The 20,420-nt window shown below is 46.9% G+C and overlaps 1 protein-coding gene across 1 annotated transcript; it reads left to right on the top strand.

Annotated features, from left to right (window-relative positions):
- The first annotated feature begins 5,203 nt into the window (after positions 1 to 5,203).
- Positions 5,204 to 19,340, top strand: LOC310712791 (uncharacterized protein). Its single transcript, XM_083516149.1, has 6 exons — positions 5,204 to 5,283; positions 7,436 to 7,930; positions 8,556 to 8,637; positions 14,602 to 14,684; positions 14,998 to 15,124; positions 17,071 to 19,340. Exons 2-6 carry the CDS (start codon positions 7,517 to 7,519, stop codon positions 18,915 to 18,917), a joined length of 2,553 nt encoding a protein of 850 aa, XP_083372275.1. The 5' UTR covers positions 5,204 to 5,283; positions 7,436 to 7,516; the 3' UTR covers positions 18,918 to 19,340.
- Positions 19,341 to 20,420: the final 1,080 nt, after the last annotated feature.

Raw genomic sequence — 20,420 nt, 5'->3', positions numbered from 1 at the left:
GAAACAATTTCTATTTGTATCCGTCCTTTTATTTATTTATTTTAAAATAATATTTATTACTTTTATAGATTACAAAAAGGGAAGAGAAAAACAGAAAAAAAGACAAAGGAGGAAAGCAAAAAGGAGGGGGGATACAGTACAGTATATAAACAATGCAAAACACAACCTAAACTCAAAACTAAACCCATTAAGCTAAACTAAACAAACCCCACTCCCTAACCTTAACCCTAAATAAAACAAAACAAAAACAATTTAAGAACATACATCATCCCTTTTCCATACTCTATCTTTCATTCCCTTGTTTCCTTGACCTGCTCTCACCTCCCTTTTTGTATTCCACTTCTATTAATTGTTTCAGCAAATCCTTTCCATCTTTCTCCATTTTCTATCATATTGTAAATAACATATTTTTAAACCTTATTTTCCATTAAAACTAAAATACTTATATATGCTTAACTCCTTATAACATTTCTGCTAAGCCCATAAAAAATCATTCCACCATTTTTCTATCACACATTAGTTTTACCATATGTCTATATATAAACTTTAAATTTTCCAATCTTCTTCTACCATCTCCTCTCCCTGGTTTCGGATTCTGTCAGTCCTTTCCGTCAACTCCATAAAGTCCATCAACCTGGTGATCTTATGTCTGAGGCTCTTAAGTCTTTTCCAAGTCCCTTCTGCAGGTCTTCTTCATTTTCTTTAATGCTAAAGAGCAAATTTCGGGGAAACTCCAACCTGTCAATCCTTTTCTTCCTTCTGAACTGATCAGCCAAATTTCCATAGTTGAGGCTACAGTCCATAAAGTATTTCAGGGCATATTTCAAGATTCCTCCAAATCCAAAGGCCCCCAAAACTTCAATCTCCTCCAGGCCCGAGTCCATGTCCCAAAAGTCAGTTAATCCCTGCATAGAGGACTCTTTCCAACTTTCCTTCTTTAATCCCAGCTGGGATCCATTTCTCAAAGTCTGACTTTTCCTAGATTCAATTATAAAAGGCCTCAACTTATAGTCCTCAATTTGCTTCTGTAAAGCCACGGATCCCATTTGTATTACTTTATGTTCAGCAACAGCAGCTTTCTCCTTCTCCTCCACTATTTGTCCTGCCAAAATGGATTCCTGTACCAAGTCCTGAATTATTTCTGTGTTGGTGTTCGCTTTTTGACTCAAATTAGTCACTTTCTGTTCCAAATTATCAACTTTAAAAGTCATGTCATCCATCTTGTGAAGCTGTCCCAGCGAACAGCTTATCTTACATAAAACAGTCACAATAGCCTCTTCTGTCAACATTTTTAAATGGTCCAAGGTCAATCTCTGGTTCTCAGAATCCTTATCTGCAGCTGGAAATCCCCCAGCTACACTCCTGTAACAGCTTCAACAGCTCCCTCTAGAGGGAAACAGTCTCCACTTGTATCAGTTCTTTCAGGCATAACTCAAGCATTAAAGATAGTTTCAATTTTCAGTTACTTTTCCTCTTTTTTAAACGCAGAGGAGGACAATGGAAACAGTATCATACTCTTATTTAGCTAGCTGTCAAATCCATTCTGTCAATGCACTCTCTCCAAACGTCATCTGGCAGCCCGTTCCCAGGTTCAGAGCAGTGGTAATTTGATTTTTCACTCTCTCCTGGAGGCTCACTAGGTCCAAAATTTCCTCCTCTTCTCTTGCTTCCAAGGGGGGTTTTGTATTTTAAACCGATGGAAATTTAATCCTTTGCCAAAAGCTTTCAAAGGCTTTAACTTGTAACGTCTTTGCTTCAGTCTATTTACAAAAACGGAAAGCGGACTTCCTGTTTATGACCTTCCCGCTTCAGTGCCAAATTAAGGTATTTAAAAGTCCAATTTTCCATTCTACTCCCGGGTAGTTGTTTAAAATCCAATTGTCCACAGGAAAAAGTCAGTGCTCTCTGGCAACAGCAATGTGGCTTCACTCCGTGAAAGAAGCAGTCGATTCAAAGCACCGTGCCACTCACCCCACGTCGCTCCGGATCCCCAAAACGGTTTGCCTGCTAGTAGGGGAGGCGCAAAAGGTGCCAGCCGAATCCCAGGTTCATAAGCTTCTCCCACTTGTGATTTCAATGGGTCTCCACCTTCGCCATGGCGGTCAGACCGTGTTTTTCACGGAGCAAGTTCCTCCCGAACGGGAGCTCCGCCATAGCCGGAGGCGCCAACCCGGAAGTCCCTGTATCCGTCCTTTTAAACGCAGTAATTATTTGGTTTATTTGTTTTAATTCAAATCTTAATTTGAAAAATTGGATTTTATGTTAGACAGCTTATGTGTGTTGGGTATCAAGCTAGAAGGAAGAGGGACAGCAGGAAAAATGCAGGAAACAGGATCTGACTAAAGAGATGAAGGAAAATTTGGAGAAGCTATTAGCCCAAATTGATAGAAATGGTGACAAATTTGACCACTAAAGCAGAGACAGTGACAAAGAAAACAGAAGCACTAGATATCTCCATGAAAGGAAGGGAGGAGAAGTCTGAAAAGCTGGAAAAGAAGACAAAAAATGGACATCAGAACAGGAGACGCATAGGATTGATGTGGACGGTTTGGGTGGGAGATAAGAGGCAATTGCGGGCGCTTTGGCAGTTCTTGAGATGAGACAGAAAGCCCAGCCTCTGAGACGGAGAGGAGGAAGGAGAGCAGGATTTTAGCAAAGGTTAGAGCGGAGTGGCTGGGAGTGGAAGAGGAATTCATGGAGGAGGCGCCACCCTCCTCACAGCCGGGGGGGGGTGGGTTTTGGGTAGAAAACCAATGTGAATAAATCCCCCCAGTGCCACCCCCTGGCCGGTCTTCCGGTCTCCCTCTCCTTGTGCCCCCACCCTGCCCCAATCAAAGTCCCAGCCAGCAGCTGCCCCCCCAGGCCTTCCTTCGCCCGTCTTGGGGCCTCAAGGCATGCAGGCAGCATTTGGTGGGGGGCCAGGCTGGGCTCAGAGGTCTGCTTTCCTCTCCTTGCACTGGGAAGCTTGTCTACTAACTAATGGATAAAGGGTTGTTTGGAAGACTAAGCCATCTCTACCCCCCACCCTGTTTTGAAATAAAGCCTATTTAAGAAATAGGGACACGGAGGAAGGAGGTTATGTACTAAGCTTGGATCCTAGAACAATAGGCAAGTAGGATCATAGAATGCAACAACTGACTGGCTTGCAGGAAAAGACCAATCAGGCTCCAGGAGGGAAGCAGAATCAGCCAATCAGACGGGACTCATTGTGTAAATAATGTAGGTAAAAGCCTGAGGTTTTGGGGGCAATTAAATTACTGTTTTACAAGCTGCAATAAAGAGCATGAAATCACTACAGGACTCCTGAGTAGATTTCAGAGAATCTAAAGCATCTTTGGTTGGGATTGTCCAGCAAGGAGATTGAAGATGGTTGCCAGTCAAAGTGTAGTTTAAGACACGGGGGGGGGGGGGGAGAGCTCCTTGTGAAAGGGGGGGGGCAGTTTTGGGAGACATTCCAGCCGTGCCATTGGGAGCCAGATGAGGAATCCTGGAAGAGGACACTCCAGGCTCATCTAGTCCAACCCCTGCAATTCAGGAACCCCGGTTCTTAGTCCCGCCAGCTCCCTTGAACTGGGCAACTCAGATGCCTGGAGCAGCGCCCTGTTGGAGAGCAGCCTTGGGTCACCTCTGGAGCTGGCTGGACCTTTTGGACGGCTGTTTCCATCCCCCCTGCCTTCTGCTGGCAGGCCCGGTTGGGAGTTGTAGTCCAAAGCCCATTGAGGGTGCCTGGTTCTGGAGGTGGTTTTCAAGTTGGAACTATGTTTTGACCCTTGGCCAAAAGGAGATGCCACAAAGTGTGTGTGTGTGAGGGGGGTGTCTTTTCAGTGCCAGGATACAAGGTGCTCTCTTGACCCGGGAGCCCAATCCCTCTCCCCCACCCCTAGAAAAGGGGGTCTTCCCCTCATCCTCTCCTTGCAGGACCCCCTTTTCCTTCCTCTTTGCTCAGGGAGTCGGAACCAACTCTCTCTCAAGGGACCCTGGAGCCAAACCCTTGCAGAGTTTTACTTCTCAAGCAAAGGGGGGGGGGGGAGGAATACATTCTTGTTGCTCTTGAGATGTACAGAAATCTCTTCTCCTGATTTCTAACAATACAGGCCTGCTGTGATGGGCTTCCTTGTCCCCCTTGCCACTGAAAAATTCCATTTAACTGCCTCTTTGCCGATTGTTACGTTTAATTACTTTTCCTAAGGTAAAGATGTCACGCTGCATCTTTGAGACACTGCGCTTAGTGCTGCTTTTTCTCTTCTGGGTTTGAATAAAACTTCATCTGTGGACTTTTTGTGTGGTCCTTTCCTGCTGCTTGATATACAAGGGGCGCTGAGTGATTTCGTTGTCCGTGGCATTTCCAGCCCGCTTTTCTCTCCGGGGGCTCCAGGGGCCAGAGACATGGCTCTCCCCCGGAGGCCCAGGCAGAGAGAGGGGCTCCTCCTCCGGGACACGGGTTCCCCCTTCCCACGCACACGCGCCCAGTGCTCCTTCTTCCCGGGCCCCCCCGGACCCCCTCTTCTTGGGACAGGGCTCACTGCCCCGCAGCCCCCCCCAGGAGCCCCCAAGAGAGACACCCCCGGGTCCCCCATCTGGCCCCCCCTGGAAGGCTCCCCGCTCCCCCGCCCCTTCGCAGCCCCGCAGCCCCAGGCAGAGAGAGGGGCTCCTCCTCCGGGACACGCGTTCCCCCTTCCCACGCACACGCGCCCAGTGCTCCTTCTTCCCGGACCCCCCCCCCAGGCCCCCCGGACCCCCTCTTGCTGGGACACGGCTCTGCCCCGCAGCCCCCCCAAGAGAGACACCCCCGGGTCCCCCATCTGGCCCCCCAAGACCCCCTCTCCCCCGCCTAGACGGCCCTTCGCAGGACCGCAGCCACAGGCAGAGAGAGGGGCTCCTCCTCCGGGACACGCGTTCCCCCTTCCCACGCACACGCGCCCAGTGCTCCTTCTTCCCGGACCCTCCCAGGCCCCCCGGACCCCCTCTTCTTGGGACAGGGCTCACTGCCCCGCAGCCCCCCAGGAGCCCCCAAGAGAGACGCCCCCCTCTGCCCCCCCAAGACCCCCCTCTCCCCCTTTGCGGACCCAAGTGCGGCCTCTTCCCCTCCGAGGGAGCAGCTCTGCGCCTGCGCGGCGCCGGGAGAGTGAAGGGTTAAGGGGCGCCGAGCTGGCTTCCTAGAGAGGACAGGAAAGGAAGGCGGGCCGCTCCTCCCCCCCCTCTGACGTCCCTTCCGGCCTCGCCTTCGCCGGCCGGGCTCCTCTCGGGGGAAGCCTGCGGAACTCCCTGCCCCGCGACGCTGAGGTAAAATCCCGGCGTTTCCTCTTCCTCCTGCCCCGGACCAGGCCCGGGAGGGGGAGGGGGCGGAAGAGGGAGGGAGGAGCCTTGCCGGGGACAGGGAGGAGGGAGGGGGTTGGGGGGGCCCGAAAGGGAGGGTCTGTTGGCCCCGCTTCCCGGGAGTTTTCAGGCTCGAGGGGGCAGCTGGGCGGGGGGGCCTCCTTCGCCAACTCCGCTTCCGGGGGGCGGGGGGCTCCCTTTCTTTTATCTCCCCTTATTTTCCTTTCTTGCAAGAGATGCTGTTCATGTTTGAAAGGAGATGGGCGAAAGGGGGCATCCAGGACCCCCCCCCCCAAATCTTTTTATCCAGGATAAAGTCAAGGAATCTAAAGAAGCGCACAAACAGAAAGGAGGGTCACGTCCTACTTCGCTTCCCTTGGCATCTGGCAATACTTTAATTTTAACTTGACATTTTCCCTGCCATAAAAAAGGAGATAAATATTTCTGCATCCCCCATCTGGACATATGCTTTAATTTCAGCACATAATTATTTTGAAACAACATAAATTGGTATTTGTCACAGTAACACACAAATATTTTGTTTTCAGTTTGAACCCCTGTTTCCTCCCCCAAAACCTTCTGGTCTTCTCCTCTCATATTCTTTGCTAACCTTTTCGTTTTCTGGTGATTAATTTAAAGCCTGCTAGCATATCAGATGCAACACAGATGGAGCCTGTGTGTGTGTGTGTTTGTATGTGTGTGTGTGTTGTTCCCCCTTTTTTATTGAATAACTTTTTATTGGGTTTTATAAAGAAGGATCATAGGAATAATAAAGAATACAGATAAATAAAGCAAGTCTTCTCATGCCATTTGTATATCACAAAAGCAGCATAATAAATTTGCGACATCAGGTTCATTGTCAGTGGTCAGCGTATGACTTTTGGGTTAATGAATTGGTTTGAACGCGACCAAAAATAAAGGGGAAACAGAACAGAGTGAACAGAGAGCTTTCCACATGGCAAAGCCCTTGTGGTTGTGCTTCGATTAAGGGAGAGTCATGGGCCTTTCTCCTCTTCCATTGCCAACTAAACAATATAAAGCGTTGGTCTGTTGATGAACTTAGGCCCAGAAATGAACTGGCAACCAGTGCAGGTATTTTAAAACAGGAACTACATGTATGCCAAAGGATTTTCGTGGGTCTTCAATGAGGAGGGGTAGATGCCACCTGTCAGGCTTCAGGGAATCCCATCCCTCCCCCAGTGGCCAGCCAAGAAGTAGACAACAAGAAGAGTTCCTGCCGAGTCCTTTATTCAATATTTACAGAGAGAGACTTTGAACAGCGCCTCTCCATTGCAGTAATGGCATTGTTCTGAGTAAAGTCCCACCCCTCTGTCTCTCCTCTTCTACGTCATCCCTGCGTCGGCTGATCTGTGCTTTCTGCCTCTGAGCTTCCTGTTCTCCTACTCTCAATGCACGCTGGGTCCTGGGAGAAGGAGGGTCAGGAATGCTTTCTGAAGACACAGAGTCTGTCAGCTGTCTCTCCCCTGGTGCTGCTTCTTCCTCCTGCTGCTCCTCTCCCAATATTTCCCGGCTTCTCCCCTCTGCAGCCTCTGAACTATGACCTTCTGCAAACCACTGTTGTCAATCTATACTGTCCTCCTCTTCTTGGGAAGGTTCAGGAGGAGGGAAGGGGGTCTCCAGCATTCCTCTTGGGTCCAGTCCCTGACCCCACCTGAAGCCTGTTGGAGAAAAGGTGGGATAGAAATGCCATTAGTAAAAGAGGGAACCCAGTTGAGAACCCAACCGCTGCATTTTGGGGCCAGTTTCCGAGGCGTCTTCCAGGGCAGTTCCACCCAGAGGGCCTTGCCACCGTCCCCTCGGATCCAGAGCAGGAAGTCCCCAAGGGACGGTGGCTGGAGCTAGACATGGGCCCTGCTGCTCACCAAGCCACCCAAGCAGATATGGCTGGGTTGGGGCGAAGCTCTGGACTATGAAGTGGGGTGGGGAGGGACCCCCACTATTGCCCTGGCTCCAAATTACACGTCATATAAATGACTCACTTGTCATTCAAAGTTATGACTTCTTCCTCCTACTTCTCTCCCTACACTTGCTCAGGGAACATTCTTCTTCTCTTCTCTGTGCTTTGATATTATAATAGAAAAATGTGTTTGATTCATAGGATTTGCTGCACCTTGCACTAGAACTTGGCAGAGGACCAAGGGGCTCCTTCCGATCTCCTGGAGACTTCCGGAGAGCCCAGATGGATGAGCAAGACTCAGCTGGCCCTGAAGCAGGAAGAGGCCATGCCATGGAAACGGGGAGCAGTGGGGGATTCTGGGAAAACTCTGTGAGGAAGAACCCGGGTCAGGAGGACACCCCTTGCTCAGAGGTGCACAGCCAGCAGCTCAGTCAGTTCTGCTTCCAGGAGGCCAAAGGACCCCGAGAGGTTTGCAGCCAGTTCTACCATCTTGACTATCAGTGGCTGAAGCCAGAATGGCACACGAAAGCTGAGATGCTGGACCTGGTGATCTTGGAGCAGTTCCTGGCTGTCCTTCCTCTGGAGATGGAGATCTGGGTGAGGGAATGCGGAGCGGAGACCAGTTCCCAGGCCGTGGCCCTGGCCGAAGGTTTCCTCCTGAGTCAGGCAGAGGAGAGGAAGCAGGCAGAGCAGCAGGTGAGAGAGACTTTCCTCTGGATACTCCCAAGGGGCTCCAAAGAGGAGGGAGAGTATTCCCAAATCATTTCCTAATGGCCCATCCTTTTTTGGAAAGCATATTATTATTATTATTATTATTATTATTATTATTATTATTATTATTATTTATGACACCCATGTGGCTGGGTGCCTTCCAGCACATATAAAAGCATAAGAAGACATCAGATGTCTTCTAAAAGTTATGCATTTTCTTATCTCCTTATCACCTGATGGGAGGGCATTCCCCAGGGTGGGGGCCACTGTGGAGAAGGTCTTCTGCCTGGTTCTCTGTAACTTCACTTGTCACAGTGAGGGAATCAGCAGAAGACCCTCGGAACTGGACCTCAGTTCATGGAGACGCTCCTTTGGGTATACTGGGCCTTTCAGGCCGTTTAGGGCTTTGAATTGTGCTGGGAAACGTTCTGGGAGCCAGTGAAGATCCTTGAGGACCAATGTTATATGGTCCTGGCAGCCAACCCCAGACACCAGTCTAGCAGAAGCAGGAAGCAGCTTTCACCTCTGTCCCCCGAAAGCGCTTGCCTCTGCCATTCCTTCTCTAACCCTTCTCCCCATTCTCTGTTTTGAATCCTTGTTGCTCTTTCAGAGGAAGGATCTTTTGGCACAAATGGGTCTTGATTCTTATGAGGCAGAGAAGACTCCGTTGGACGCCAGAGTGAGGCCTCTGGGTAAGGAGGAAGGAGTGTTTTCCCCCCCGTTTTGTCACATTCTCTTGGTTTTGAAACTAATCTCTGAGTTCTTTACATCTTTTGGGGGAAGACACCTGGAGCTCAGAGGGGTGGAGATGTATTTTTGCACAACTATTATATGAAATGGGTACAAATGTCCAAATGTACTCAGCAGGGGAGACATTTACAATAGTAATTTGATTAATTTACAATTACAGTTCAATAATGGCCTCATTATTACAATGTGAAATTACAATACAATTAGTAATACCAATCTTTAAGATATCAAATTATATAATATAGGTGTCCCCCCAGCATGCTAAAACTGATGGTTTGATGATTTTCTTGATTTCTGCATTCCAAAATCTTATTATTTTCAATTACCCTCCTGTCAAGATAAGAATCCTTTATACAAATAATATATAAAACTACAAGTGAGGCACTCCAGCGATATCCTTACTCTTCCCGTGTGTGGCAATCTTCCTGTTCGTGATGTTTTTTCCTGTCCTTGTAAAATATGTTATCTTTTCCTGGTTGTTGCTGTTCTCCATTATTCCTTGGGCGGAGCTAATATCCCCTTGTGGTTTCGGAAATTCTCCATCGCTCTGTCCTAGAATCATAGAATCATAGAATCATAGAGTTGGAAGAGACCACAAGGGCCATCGAGTCCAACCCCCTGCCAAGCAGGAAACACCATCAGAGCACTCCTGACATATGGTTGTCAAGCCTCTGCTTAAAGACCTCCAAAGGAGGAGACTCCACCACACTCCTTGGCAGCAAATTCCACTGTCGAACAGTTCTTCCTAATGTTTAGGTGGAATCTTCTTTCTTGTAGTTTGGATCCATTGCTCCGTGTCCGCTTCTCTGGAGCAGCAGAAAACAACCTTTCTCCCTCCTCTATGTGACATCCTTTTATATATTTGAACATGGCTATCATATCACCCCTTAACCTCCTCTTCTCCAGGCTAAACATGCCCAGCTCCCTTAACCGTTCCTCATAAGGCATCGTTTCCAGGCCTTTGACCATTTTGGTTGCCCTCCTCTGGACACGTTCCAGTTTGTCAGTGTCCTTCTGGAATTGTGGTGCCCAGAACTGGACACAGTACTCCAGGTGAGGTCTGACCAGAGCAGAATACAGTGGCACTATTACTTCCCTTGATCTAGATGCTATACTCCTATTGATGCAGCCCAGAATTGCATTGGCTTTTTTAGCTGCCGCGTCACACTGTTGGCTCATGTCAAGTTTGTGGTCAACCAAGACTCCTAGATCCTTTTCACATGTACTGCTCTCAAGCCAGGTGTCACCCATCTTGTATTTGTGCCTCTCATTTTATTTGCCCAAGTGCAATACTTTACATTTCTCCCTGTTAAAATTCATCTTGTTTGTTTTGGCTCAGTTTTCTAATCTGTCAAGGTCGTTTTGAAGTGTCATCCTGTCCTCTGGGGTGTTAGCCACCCCTCCCAGTTTGGTGTCATCTGCAAATTTGATCAGGATGCCCTTGAGTCCATCATCCAAGTCGTTGATAAAGATGTTGAATAAGACCGGGCCCAAGACAGAACCCTGTGGCACCCCACTAGTCACTCTTCTCCAGGATGAAGAGGAACCATTGATGAGCACCCTTTGGGTTCGGTCAGTCAGCCAGTTACAAATCCACTGAGTGGTAGCATAGTCCAGACCGCATTTTACCAGCTTCTTTACAAGAATATCATGGGGCACCTTGTCAAATGCCTTACTGAAATCAAGGTAGGCTATATCCACTGAGTTCCCTTCATCTACCAGGCTTGTAATTCTGTCAAAAAACGAGATCAGGTTAGTCTCACATGACTTATTTTTCAGAAATCCATGCTGACTATTGGTGATCACAGCATTCCTTTCTAGGTGTTCACAGACTGTTTTCTTAATGATCTGCTCCAGAATCTTCCCTGGTATTGATGTCAGACTGACTGGGCGGTAATTATTTGGGTCCTCTCTTTTCCCCTTTTTGAAAATAGGGACAACATTTGCCCTCCTCCAGTCTGCCGGGACTTCGCCTGTTCTCCAGGAATTCTCAAAGATGACTGCCAGTGGTTCTGAGATCACATCTGCCAGTTCTTTTAAGACTCTTGGATGCAGTTCATCTGGCCCTGGAGACCTGAATACATCTAAACTAGCCAAGTATTCTTGTACTATCTCCTTAGTTATTCTGGGCTGTGTTTCCTTTGCTGAATCATTTGCTCCAAATTCTTCAGGTCGGGCATTGTTTTCTTTATCGGAGAAGACGGAGGCAAAGAAGGCATTGAGGAGTTCAGCCCTTTCTGTGTCCCCTGTTTGCATTTCACCATCTTCTCCTCTGAGTGACCCCACTGTTTCTTTGTTCTTCCTTTTGCTACGAACATACCCATAAAAGCCTTTTTTGTTGCTTTTAACCTCTCTAGCAAGCCTGAGTTCATTCTGTGCTTTAGCTTTTCTGACTTTGTGTCTACACGTGCTGGCTATTTGTTTGAATTCCTCTTTGGTGGTTTCCCCCATTTTTTGTACACATCCTTTTTTAATCTTAACTCAGTTAAAAGTTCTTTAGATAGCCACCCTGGCTTCTTTAGGCACCTTCCATGTTTCCGTCTCAATGGTATTGCCTGACGTTGTGCTTTTACTATCTCCCTCTTAACAAACTCCCAGCCATCATGAACTCCCTTTCCTTTTAGTATTGCTGTCCATGGGATCTCACCCAGCACTTCCCTAAGTTTTATGAAGTCGGCTTTCTTAAAGTCAAGAAATTGAGTCCTAGTATGCTTGGCTGCTCCTTTCCGCTGTATAGTAAACTTCAGAAGAGCATGATCACTCGCGCCTAATGATCCTTCCACTTCTACCCCACTAACCAGGTCATCAACATTGGTTAGGACCAGATCTAAAATGGCTGTTCCTCTTGTTGCTTCTCCCACTTTCTGGACAATGAAGTTGTCTGCAAGGCCAGTGAGGAATCTGTTTGACCTTATGCTCTTGGCTGAGTTTGACATCCAACAAATATCTGGGTAATTGAAGTCCCCCATTACTACTATCTCCCTTCCTTTTGCATGCTTGGCCATCTGTTCCAGGAAGGCATCATCTATGTCCTCCGTTTGGCTTGGGGATCTATAGTAAACTCCCACAATGAGGTCTCTGTTATTCTTCTCTTCCTTAATTTTGACCCAAATGCTCTCAATTTGGCTTTGAGGTTCTAAATCTTGGATCTCTTCACAGGCATACACATCCCTGACATATAACGCCACTCCTCCTCCTTTCTTCTCTGGTCTGTTTCTCCGAAATAGATTGTATCCCCCCATTATTACATTCCAATCGTGGGACTTATCCCACCAGGTTTCAGTGATGCCTATTATGTCATATTTAGTTTGCTGTACCAAGAGCTCAAGCTCATCTTGTTTATTTCCCATGCTTTGCGCATTAGTGTACAGACATTGAACTCCATTAATCATTCCCCCATGTCTCTTATTTAAGGATTTTTTCCTCCCACCACTAGGTCTGCGTGCTGCTTGCTCCATTTGGTCTATGACATTTGGATGATCATCTTCATCAATTGATAGACTCCTACCTTCAGGAGCACTGTCTCCCTCCCCCACATTAGTCAGTTTAATGCCCTCCTGATGAGGTTTCTGAGATTTTTGGCAAAAACATTTCTCCCAACCGTTGTGAGGTGCAGCCCATCGCTTGCCAGAAGTCCATCTTCAAGAAACTGCAGTCCGTGGTCTAAGAATCCAAACCGTTCCTGTTTACACCATTTGCGAAGCCAGCTGTTCACTTCCACTATTTCCCCCTCTCTCCCTGGGCCACATCGTTCAACTGGGAGGACAGATGAGATGACAATTTGTGCATTTAATTGCTTCAATTTCCTGCCCAGAGCCTCGTAGTCTCCTTTGATCTTCTGGAGGCTATTGCTTGCAGTGTCATTGGTTCCCACATGAACCAAGAGGAAGGGGTATTTGTCAGTGGGTTTTATGATTCCTTGCAGTCGTTCAGTTACATCTTGGATCTTAGCCCCGGGGAGACAGCACACTTCCCGAGACATCTTGTCAGGCCCACAGATCACTGCTTCTGTTCCCCTCAGTAGGGAATCCCCTATCACCACTACACGCCTCCTCTTAGGTTTGGTCGGGGTTCTTCCGTGAGCTGTCCATTCCAAGGCCTGCACATTCCCTGAGGACTGACTTTGCTGCTCATCTTCATATACCTGATCGACTGAAATGAGGGAGAGATCCTCAGATGGAGTCTGCTCTTCGTCTTCCATGCTAGGGGAGAGGACCTCAAAGCGATTGTGTATTTCTAAACAATCAGAACGAACCCTGGGCCTCCTACTTCTTTGAGTCACGTTTCTCCATATATCTGGCTCCTGTGTTGATGAACTAGCCTCCTTCTCAGGGGAGTCCCCTGTCTCCTCCTTGGTGGAGATGGTGTGCTCTGTTGCTTTCAAGAAGAGTTCCAGATCTCTAATTCTTTGGAGCATAGCTACACGTTCCTCCAGTTGCTGGACTTTGTCTTTTAAGAGGGCAATCAACATGCAATTGCTGCAGGTAAAGCTGCCTGCAACCTTTGGCAAGATGGCAAACATTGCGCAGGAACCGCAGGCGACTGCAGCTGTTCCCTCCCCCTCCATATTGAGAACGTCGTTGGGGTGGCTACAGAGGTCCTCCATCATAAAAAGCTTGAAGACAGGACAAATAACTCCCCCCACAAAAAAACCTAGGTCTCCCCCAACAAACGTTTGAGACTAGCGCCCCTAAATCTAAAAGATGGATCAAACTGCGCGCGCCACTAGGCGCGCGCCGCTACCCTGCTACCTCTGATAAGCTCCTCCCACCGCTAATCACCTTCCTCAACAGAAACCCTGCCCCCTCTGACCTTTGCACAGGGAGAACAGCTAATCAGCCACAAAGAAACACACACACACAAGAAAACCCTTTTTGCTCCTTCAACTGCTGCCTGTGCTTCGTTGTTTGGCAACTTTAATAGCAGCTTCAAAAATCACACTGTCCCAATAAATAACCTCTTTTTGCCATTTTTCTTCTCTGTCTGGGAAGGAGAGGGATCGGTCAAAATGCAATTGACTCAGTAATGAACCTTATCAGCTCCTACACAACTTTCAGATTCCTTACATCCCTCTCTCTGGCCTTAGATAAATGCGCATTTATCCAATTAAATTAGATTCCAAGTCCTTTTAGCATTAATCAGTTCAGTCTGTATATAATAAAGGATGGGGAAGAGTCAGCTCTAATTTTCCATCGCAAACATTTTGCAAAATAGAGCTTCCCTCCCTTTTTCCTTTTTCCTTTTACACACAGAGTTCCATTTGATGTTATATTCCATATCTGTAATCCAGTTTCATCCGTGCTCAACTGTACATATATAATTTGAACTAGTATCCAATGGCGGACTGCCAAATCATTAATGCAGAGAAGAAAACTTTATATAAAGAAGCCATAAGCTCCCCTCCCCCCACTCACTGTCTTTTGCAGCAAATGAAGTTTATTCCCAAATTCAAACCTTAAAGACCTTGCAGCTGGTTCAATTCCGCACTTTATGATCTCATCTCTTCCAGCAACGCCTGTACATTAGTCCAAATTGAGCTCTAATTGACAGGAGAACCTCTGCTTCTTAATGGCGGCGAAGAAGGGTTTTCGGCAGGCAAAGGGCTTTTGCACTCAGCGCCTCCCTGCCTCCCGCAATCCATGCCGGAGCCGGAGCCAGGTACCAAGATGAGCTGGGAGTGAAGCCCATTCACCCCTGTCCCTGGGGGAAACTTGCAAGGAGAATTACCCTCAGTCATCCTTGTTTTTCCTTCTCCAACGATCTCCCGCTGCATCCATTAAGGCAGAGCGGAACCGGAAGCTAGCAGGGGAGACTTGGACGAAGCCCCATCTGTACGTAGAGATGCACTGTTTCACCTCTGAGAGAAGCAGGCGCTCACGGTTTCCACTTACCTTGGTCTCTCCCAGGTGACGGAATGATGCCACCAAGACCTGCTCCTTCATCTTTTCATGGTGGTGGAGGGGAGGCAGCAGCTGTGGACCCAGATCAGGTAGGGGGAAGGAGCCTTGTGGGGAAGGACTGCTTGGATGCAGACTGGCTGGACACAGTTGGATGCAGAGGAATGGTGGGAGGAGCCAGAGAAGAGGGAGCCGACTGGGAGGAGGAGGAGGGGTCTGAAGCTGGAGAGGGAAGAGGGCTCAGGGAGCAGAGGGAGTCTGTGGCAGAGAGTAGCCCAGACTCCGAGGCAGAAGCTGCAGCAGGAGAGAGGGATGAGGAAGGCAGAGAGGGGTCTGGCCGCTGTAGAATACAACAGAGCCAAGTGAATGTTCTCTAAGAGGACAGCCTTTTCCCTGTTCTGTTAGGGTCCAGTGTGCTTTGAAGATGTGGCTGTCCATTTCACAGACGAGGAGTGGGCGTTGCTGGATCCTGACCAGAGAGCTCTCCATAAGGAAGTCATGGAGGAGAATCGTGGGATCTTGGACTCTCTCGGTAAGGCTCCCTATTGGATCATCGCATCTGTTTTGTAATTCAAGACATCTCTCTATGTGACGAACCTCTGATATTTTGATGAGGCTCAACAGCGCCACCCACAGCACCTGGGATGCTAACACTCCCACAGCAAACCTTGGATGGATGGCTATTGATTGTTTTCCCTGTGAATATTCTTCCTCCAGTTCTGCCGTTTAAAACCACGATCAGGCTGTCTGAACTGCCCAGGCCTTCTTAAATGTAGGATTCAGAGTGATTTGAGGTGTTGAAGTAGCTTCAGTCAAGTTTCCTGCTTTTGTTCTTGCTTCTGTCTCTCTCTGGTTGACCAAAGAGTCGCTTGACATTGGAGATGGCACAGATTCCACGACTGAACCAAACAAACTCCATCCCAAAACAGAGCCAGGCTTTTTGAATCTCAGGCAGTGAACCCTGTAGTAACAATAATGGTAATTTTATTATTTTTACCTTGCCCATTTGACTGGGTGGCCCCAGCCACTCTGGGCAACTTCCAACAAATAGAAAAACATAATAAAACATCAAACATTAAAAACTTCCCAATACAGAGGTGCCTTCAGAAGTCCTCTAAAAGTTGCATAGTTCTTTCCTTGGCATCTGATGGGAGGGCGTTCCACAGGGTGGGTGCCCCTACCGAGAAGGCCCCCTGCCTCGTCCCCTGTAACTTCTCACAATAATGTAACATTTAAGTACAGTGGTACTTCGGGTTAAGAACTTCATTCGTACTGGAGGTCTGTTCTTGACCTGAAACTGTTCTTAACCTGAAGCACCACTTTCGCTCATGGGGCCTCCTGCTGCTGCTGCGCTGCCAGAGCACGACTTATGTTCTCATCCTAAAGCAAAGTTCTTAACCCAAGGTACTATTTCTCGGTTAGCGGAGTCTGTAACCTGAAGCTTATGTAAACCTGCGTGCTAGTGTAACGAAACTTGAATGATAACAATGCTGATATGAGAAGTTTCTGCTGCACTCTGTGATGTCGAGAATTTAAGAAAACATTCAAATTGGTTTAAGGTGATGCACATCATCATTAAATGTTTAGCCACTAAAGAAATTTAAATTTGGCAGCTGCTACACACATTTGTTCAAAATACGAAAAGCTTTTTCATCACATAGAAGTGACGCGCAGCGTAAATTAATAATGCAGAGTTTTAAAGAATAAGAGCTTTACTGAGTTAAAATAAACTTCTTCATAAGCAACATGATTCCAAACAGGTTGGCTGAGATTCCATACTGACTCTGCTCACAACTGAGGCAGAGTGACTCTGACTGAAATCTTTCAGAGAACACACAGAGAAACTGGCTGCTAAGTCACATGTCAGAGTGACTCAACAGTTAGCAGTTAGGCCTGAATAACTTTAGTAGGCCCAAATGATTGTGCAGTCCCAGCACTTCCCAGCCTGCTTTGCTGCTTCTGCTCTCATGTGTCTTCGTCACATGACAAGAAGTTCACGTTTGCCATTTTTATTCTCCTACTCTTACATCGCCCACCACAAGGCAGCTGACTATGACCAAGTCAGTTCAGAGCCAATGTTCCCAAATATTTCTCCAGCTCTTAAATTTTGTTTAGATTTATTACTGCATACTGAACAACTTAGCATATTGAATATATCTTAATTTTAACAGGGAACTTTCCCGCATTGGCCACCTTTTTCAATAAAAGCACATTTTATTTATGAATATAGTACAGATCCATATTTAAATTTGAACAAAATGACAGTACCAGGTTAAGCTGTACTTTTAAAAACTTGAGAGAGAAAACATCTAATACTCAACTTGATTTGTATACGAAACTAGACATTTTTACAGAACAAAAGGAACGTTATAACATCTAACTCCCTTCAGTTCTTCCCCTGTCCCAAGCATTAATTAGCATTGTTCCGTAATTTGGGACTGCACTTCTTCCCGAGACTCTAATCTGTTTGCCTCTTAGTTTCAGGTGGTGATGAATTGGAAATGAAGAACAAGGGAGACCACAACGAAATCCACGCAGTGGAGGAGCCATATCAGGATTCAGATTGTGGAGAGAGCTTCAGTCAGAGCTCCCATTCCACTTCCCATCAAAGAAATCCCATTGAGAAGAAACCCTATCAGTGCTTGGAATGTGGAAAAAGCTTCACCTGGAAACAGAGTTTGGCTGCCCATCAAAGAATTCATACAAAAGAGAAACCCTATCACTGCTTGGATTGTGGAAAGAGCTTCAGTCACAGTCACAATCTCACTTGCCATCGTAGAATTCATACAGGAGAGAAACCATATCACTGTGTGGAATGTGGAAAGAGCTTCAGACACAGCTCCCATCTCACTGCACATCAAAGAATTCATACAGGGGAAAAACCCTATCACTGCTTAGAGTGTGGAAAGAGCTTCAATCAGAGGGCTAAGCTCACTTCCCATCAAAGGATTCATACAGGGGAGAAACCCTATCAGTGCTTGGAATGTGGAAAGAGCTTCAATCAAAGGGCTAAGCTCACTTCCCATCAAAGGATTCATACAGGGGAGAAACCATATCAGTGCTTGGAATGTGGAAAGAGCTTAACTCGGAGTGCCCATCTCACTTCTCATCAAAGGATCCATACAGGGGAGAAACCCTATCAGTGCTTGGAATGTGGAAAGAGCTTCAGTCAAAAAAGCAGTTTCACTTCCCATCAAAGGATTCATACAGGGGAAAAACCCTATCAGTGCGTGGAATGTGGAAAGAGCTTCAATCAAAAAAGCAGTTTCACTTCCCATCAAAGAATTCATACAGGGGAGAAACCCTATCAGTGTGTGGAATGTGGAAAGAGTTTCCGTAACAGCCGCAATCTCACTTCACATCAAAGGATTCATACAGGGGAGAAACCATATCACTGCTTGGAGTGTGGAAAGAGCTTCAGTCACAGCCACGATCTCACTTCCCATCGTAAAATTCATACAGGGGAAAAACCCTATCAGTGCGTGGAATGTGGAAAGAGCTTCACTCGGAGTACCCATTTCACTTCCCATCAAAGAATTCATACAGGGGACGAACCCTATCAGTGTGTGGAATGTGGAAAGAGCTTCACCAGGAAAGAACATCTAACTGTTCATCAAAGAATTCATACAGGGGAGAAACCGTATCAGTGCTTGGAATGTGGAAAGAGCTTCACCTGGAAAAAAAGTCTAACTGTCCATCAGAGAAATCATACAGGGGAGAAACCGTATCAGTGCGTGGAATGTGGAAAGAGCTTCATTCGGAGTGCCGATCTCACTTCCCATCAAAGAATTCATACAAAAGAGAAACCCTATCACTGCTTGGCGTGTGGAAAGAGCTTCAGTCATAGTTCCCATCTCACTTCCCATTGTAGAATTCATACAAGGGAGAAACCCTATCAGTGCGTGGAATGTGGAAAGAGCTTCACCTGGAAAATAAGCTTCACTTCCCATCAAAGAATTCATACAGGGGAAAACCCCTATCCGTGCATGGAATGTGGAAAGAGCTTCGCCAGGAAAGAAAGTCTCACTTCCCATCAAAGAATTCATTCAGGAGAAAACCCCTTTCAGTGCCTGGAATGTGGAAAGAGATTCATTAACAGCTCCAAACTCACTTCCCATCAAAGAATTCATACAGGGGAGAAACCCTTTAAGTGCTTGGAATGTGGAAAGAGCTTCACCTGGAAAATAAGTTTCACCTCCCATCAAAGGATTCATACAGGAGAAAACCCCTTTCAGTGCCTGGAATGTGGAAAGAGCTTCACCAGGAAAGTAGGTCTCACAGCCCATCAAAAATTACACACAGTCGAGGAATCATATCAGTGTTAGGAATGTGGAAAGAGCTTCAGTCAAAAAGGAAATCTCATTTCATCAAAGAATACATACAGGGGAGGAATCATATCAATGCGAAGAGTGTGATCGGAGGGATTTATGAAAGTCTCATTTTTAAAGTTCTCTAAAAAAATACAGTTGTAGCTCTTAAAAGGACTTAGAGCTGGCTGAAAACGCTAAAATCAAGACAGGCTTCGACAAGTTTGTTTCTCTTTGAAGGAAAATATTTCTTCTACTCTGAGCCACTTAAAGAGAATTGGATTCCTGCAAGACAACCACTCTTATCTGGACACCTAAATTGCTAGGTCCTCTTGGACACATTCTTTCTTTTTTCTGTTTTATGGTTCCTCTCTTAAAGTAATTATTTGCTTTATTTGTTTAACTCGAATCTTAATTTAAGAAATTGGATTTTATGTTAAACATCTTATGTGTTATTGGGTATCAGGCTGGAAGGAAGAGGGAGGGCTGGAAAACTGCAGGAAACAGGATCTCTTAGGAAAGAGTTATTCTGTGACCTTGACAAACTGAAAAGGTGCTGCTGGAAAATAGGCTGCTTTGAGAACAAGGGAGAGGGAGATTTTGAATATGGCAGTTCAAAGCCAGTTTACACCAGGCCTGTGTTAAATTTGGAGAATCTATGACCCTGAATTGATAAAAATAATGAAATGGTGACAAATTTGACCACTAAGTAGAGACACTGACAAAGAAAACAGAAGCACTAGATATCTCCATGAAAGGAAGGGAGGAGAAGTCTGAAAAGCTGGAAAAGAAGACAAAAAAATGGAAAACAGAACAGGAGACGCTTAGGATTGATGTGGACGGTTTGGGTGGGAGATAAGAGGCAATTGCGGGCGCTTTGGTGGTTCTTGAGATGAGACAGAAAGCCCAGCCTCTGAGACGGAGAGGAGGGAGGAGAGCAGGATTTTAGCAAAGGTTTGAGCGGAGTGGCTGGGAGTGGAAGAGGAATTCATGGAGGAGGCGCCACCCTCCTCACAGCCGGGGGGGTGGCTTTTGGGTAGAAAACCAATGTGAATAAATCCCCCCAGTGCCACCCCCGGCCGGTCTTCCTGTCTCCCTCTCCTTGTGCCCCCACCCTGCCCCAATCAAAGTCCCAGCCAGCAGCTGCCCCCCAGGCCTTCCTCCGCCCATCTTGGGGCCTCAAGGCATGCGGGCAAGATTTGGTGGGGGGCCAGGTGGGCTCAGAGGTCTGCTTTCCTCTCCTTGCACTGGGAAGCTTGTCTACTAACTAATGGATAAAGGGTTGTTTGGAAGACTAAGCCCTCTCTACCCCCCACCTTGTTTTGAAATAAAGCCTATTTAAGAATGAGGGACACGGAGGAAGGAGATTGTTATGTACTAAGCTTGGATCCTAGAACAATAGGCAAGTAGGATCCTGAATGCAACAACTGATTGGCTTGCAGGAAAAGACCAATCAGGCTCCAGGAGGGAAGCAGAATCAGCCAGACGGGACTGATTGTGTAACTAATGTAGATAAAATCC

Source organism: Podarcis liolepis, assembly GCF_965112155.1.
Source record: "Podarcis liolepis genome assembly, chromosome: 7".
Classification (NCBI taxonomy): Eukaryota; Metazoa; Chordata; class Lepidosauria; order Squamata; family Lacertidae; genus Podarcis; species Podarcis liolepis.
Note: the sequence above shows the minus strand (reverse complement) of the source record. Positions and strands in the feature narration are given on the sequence as shown.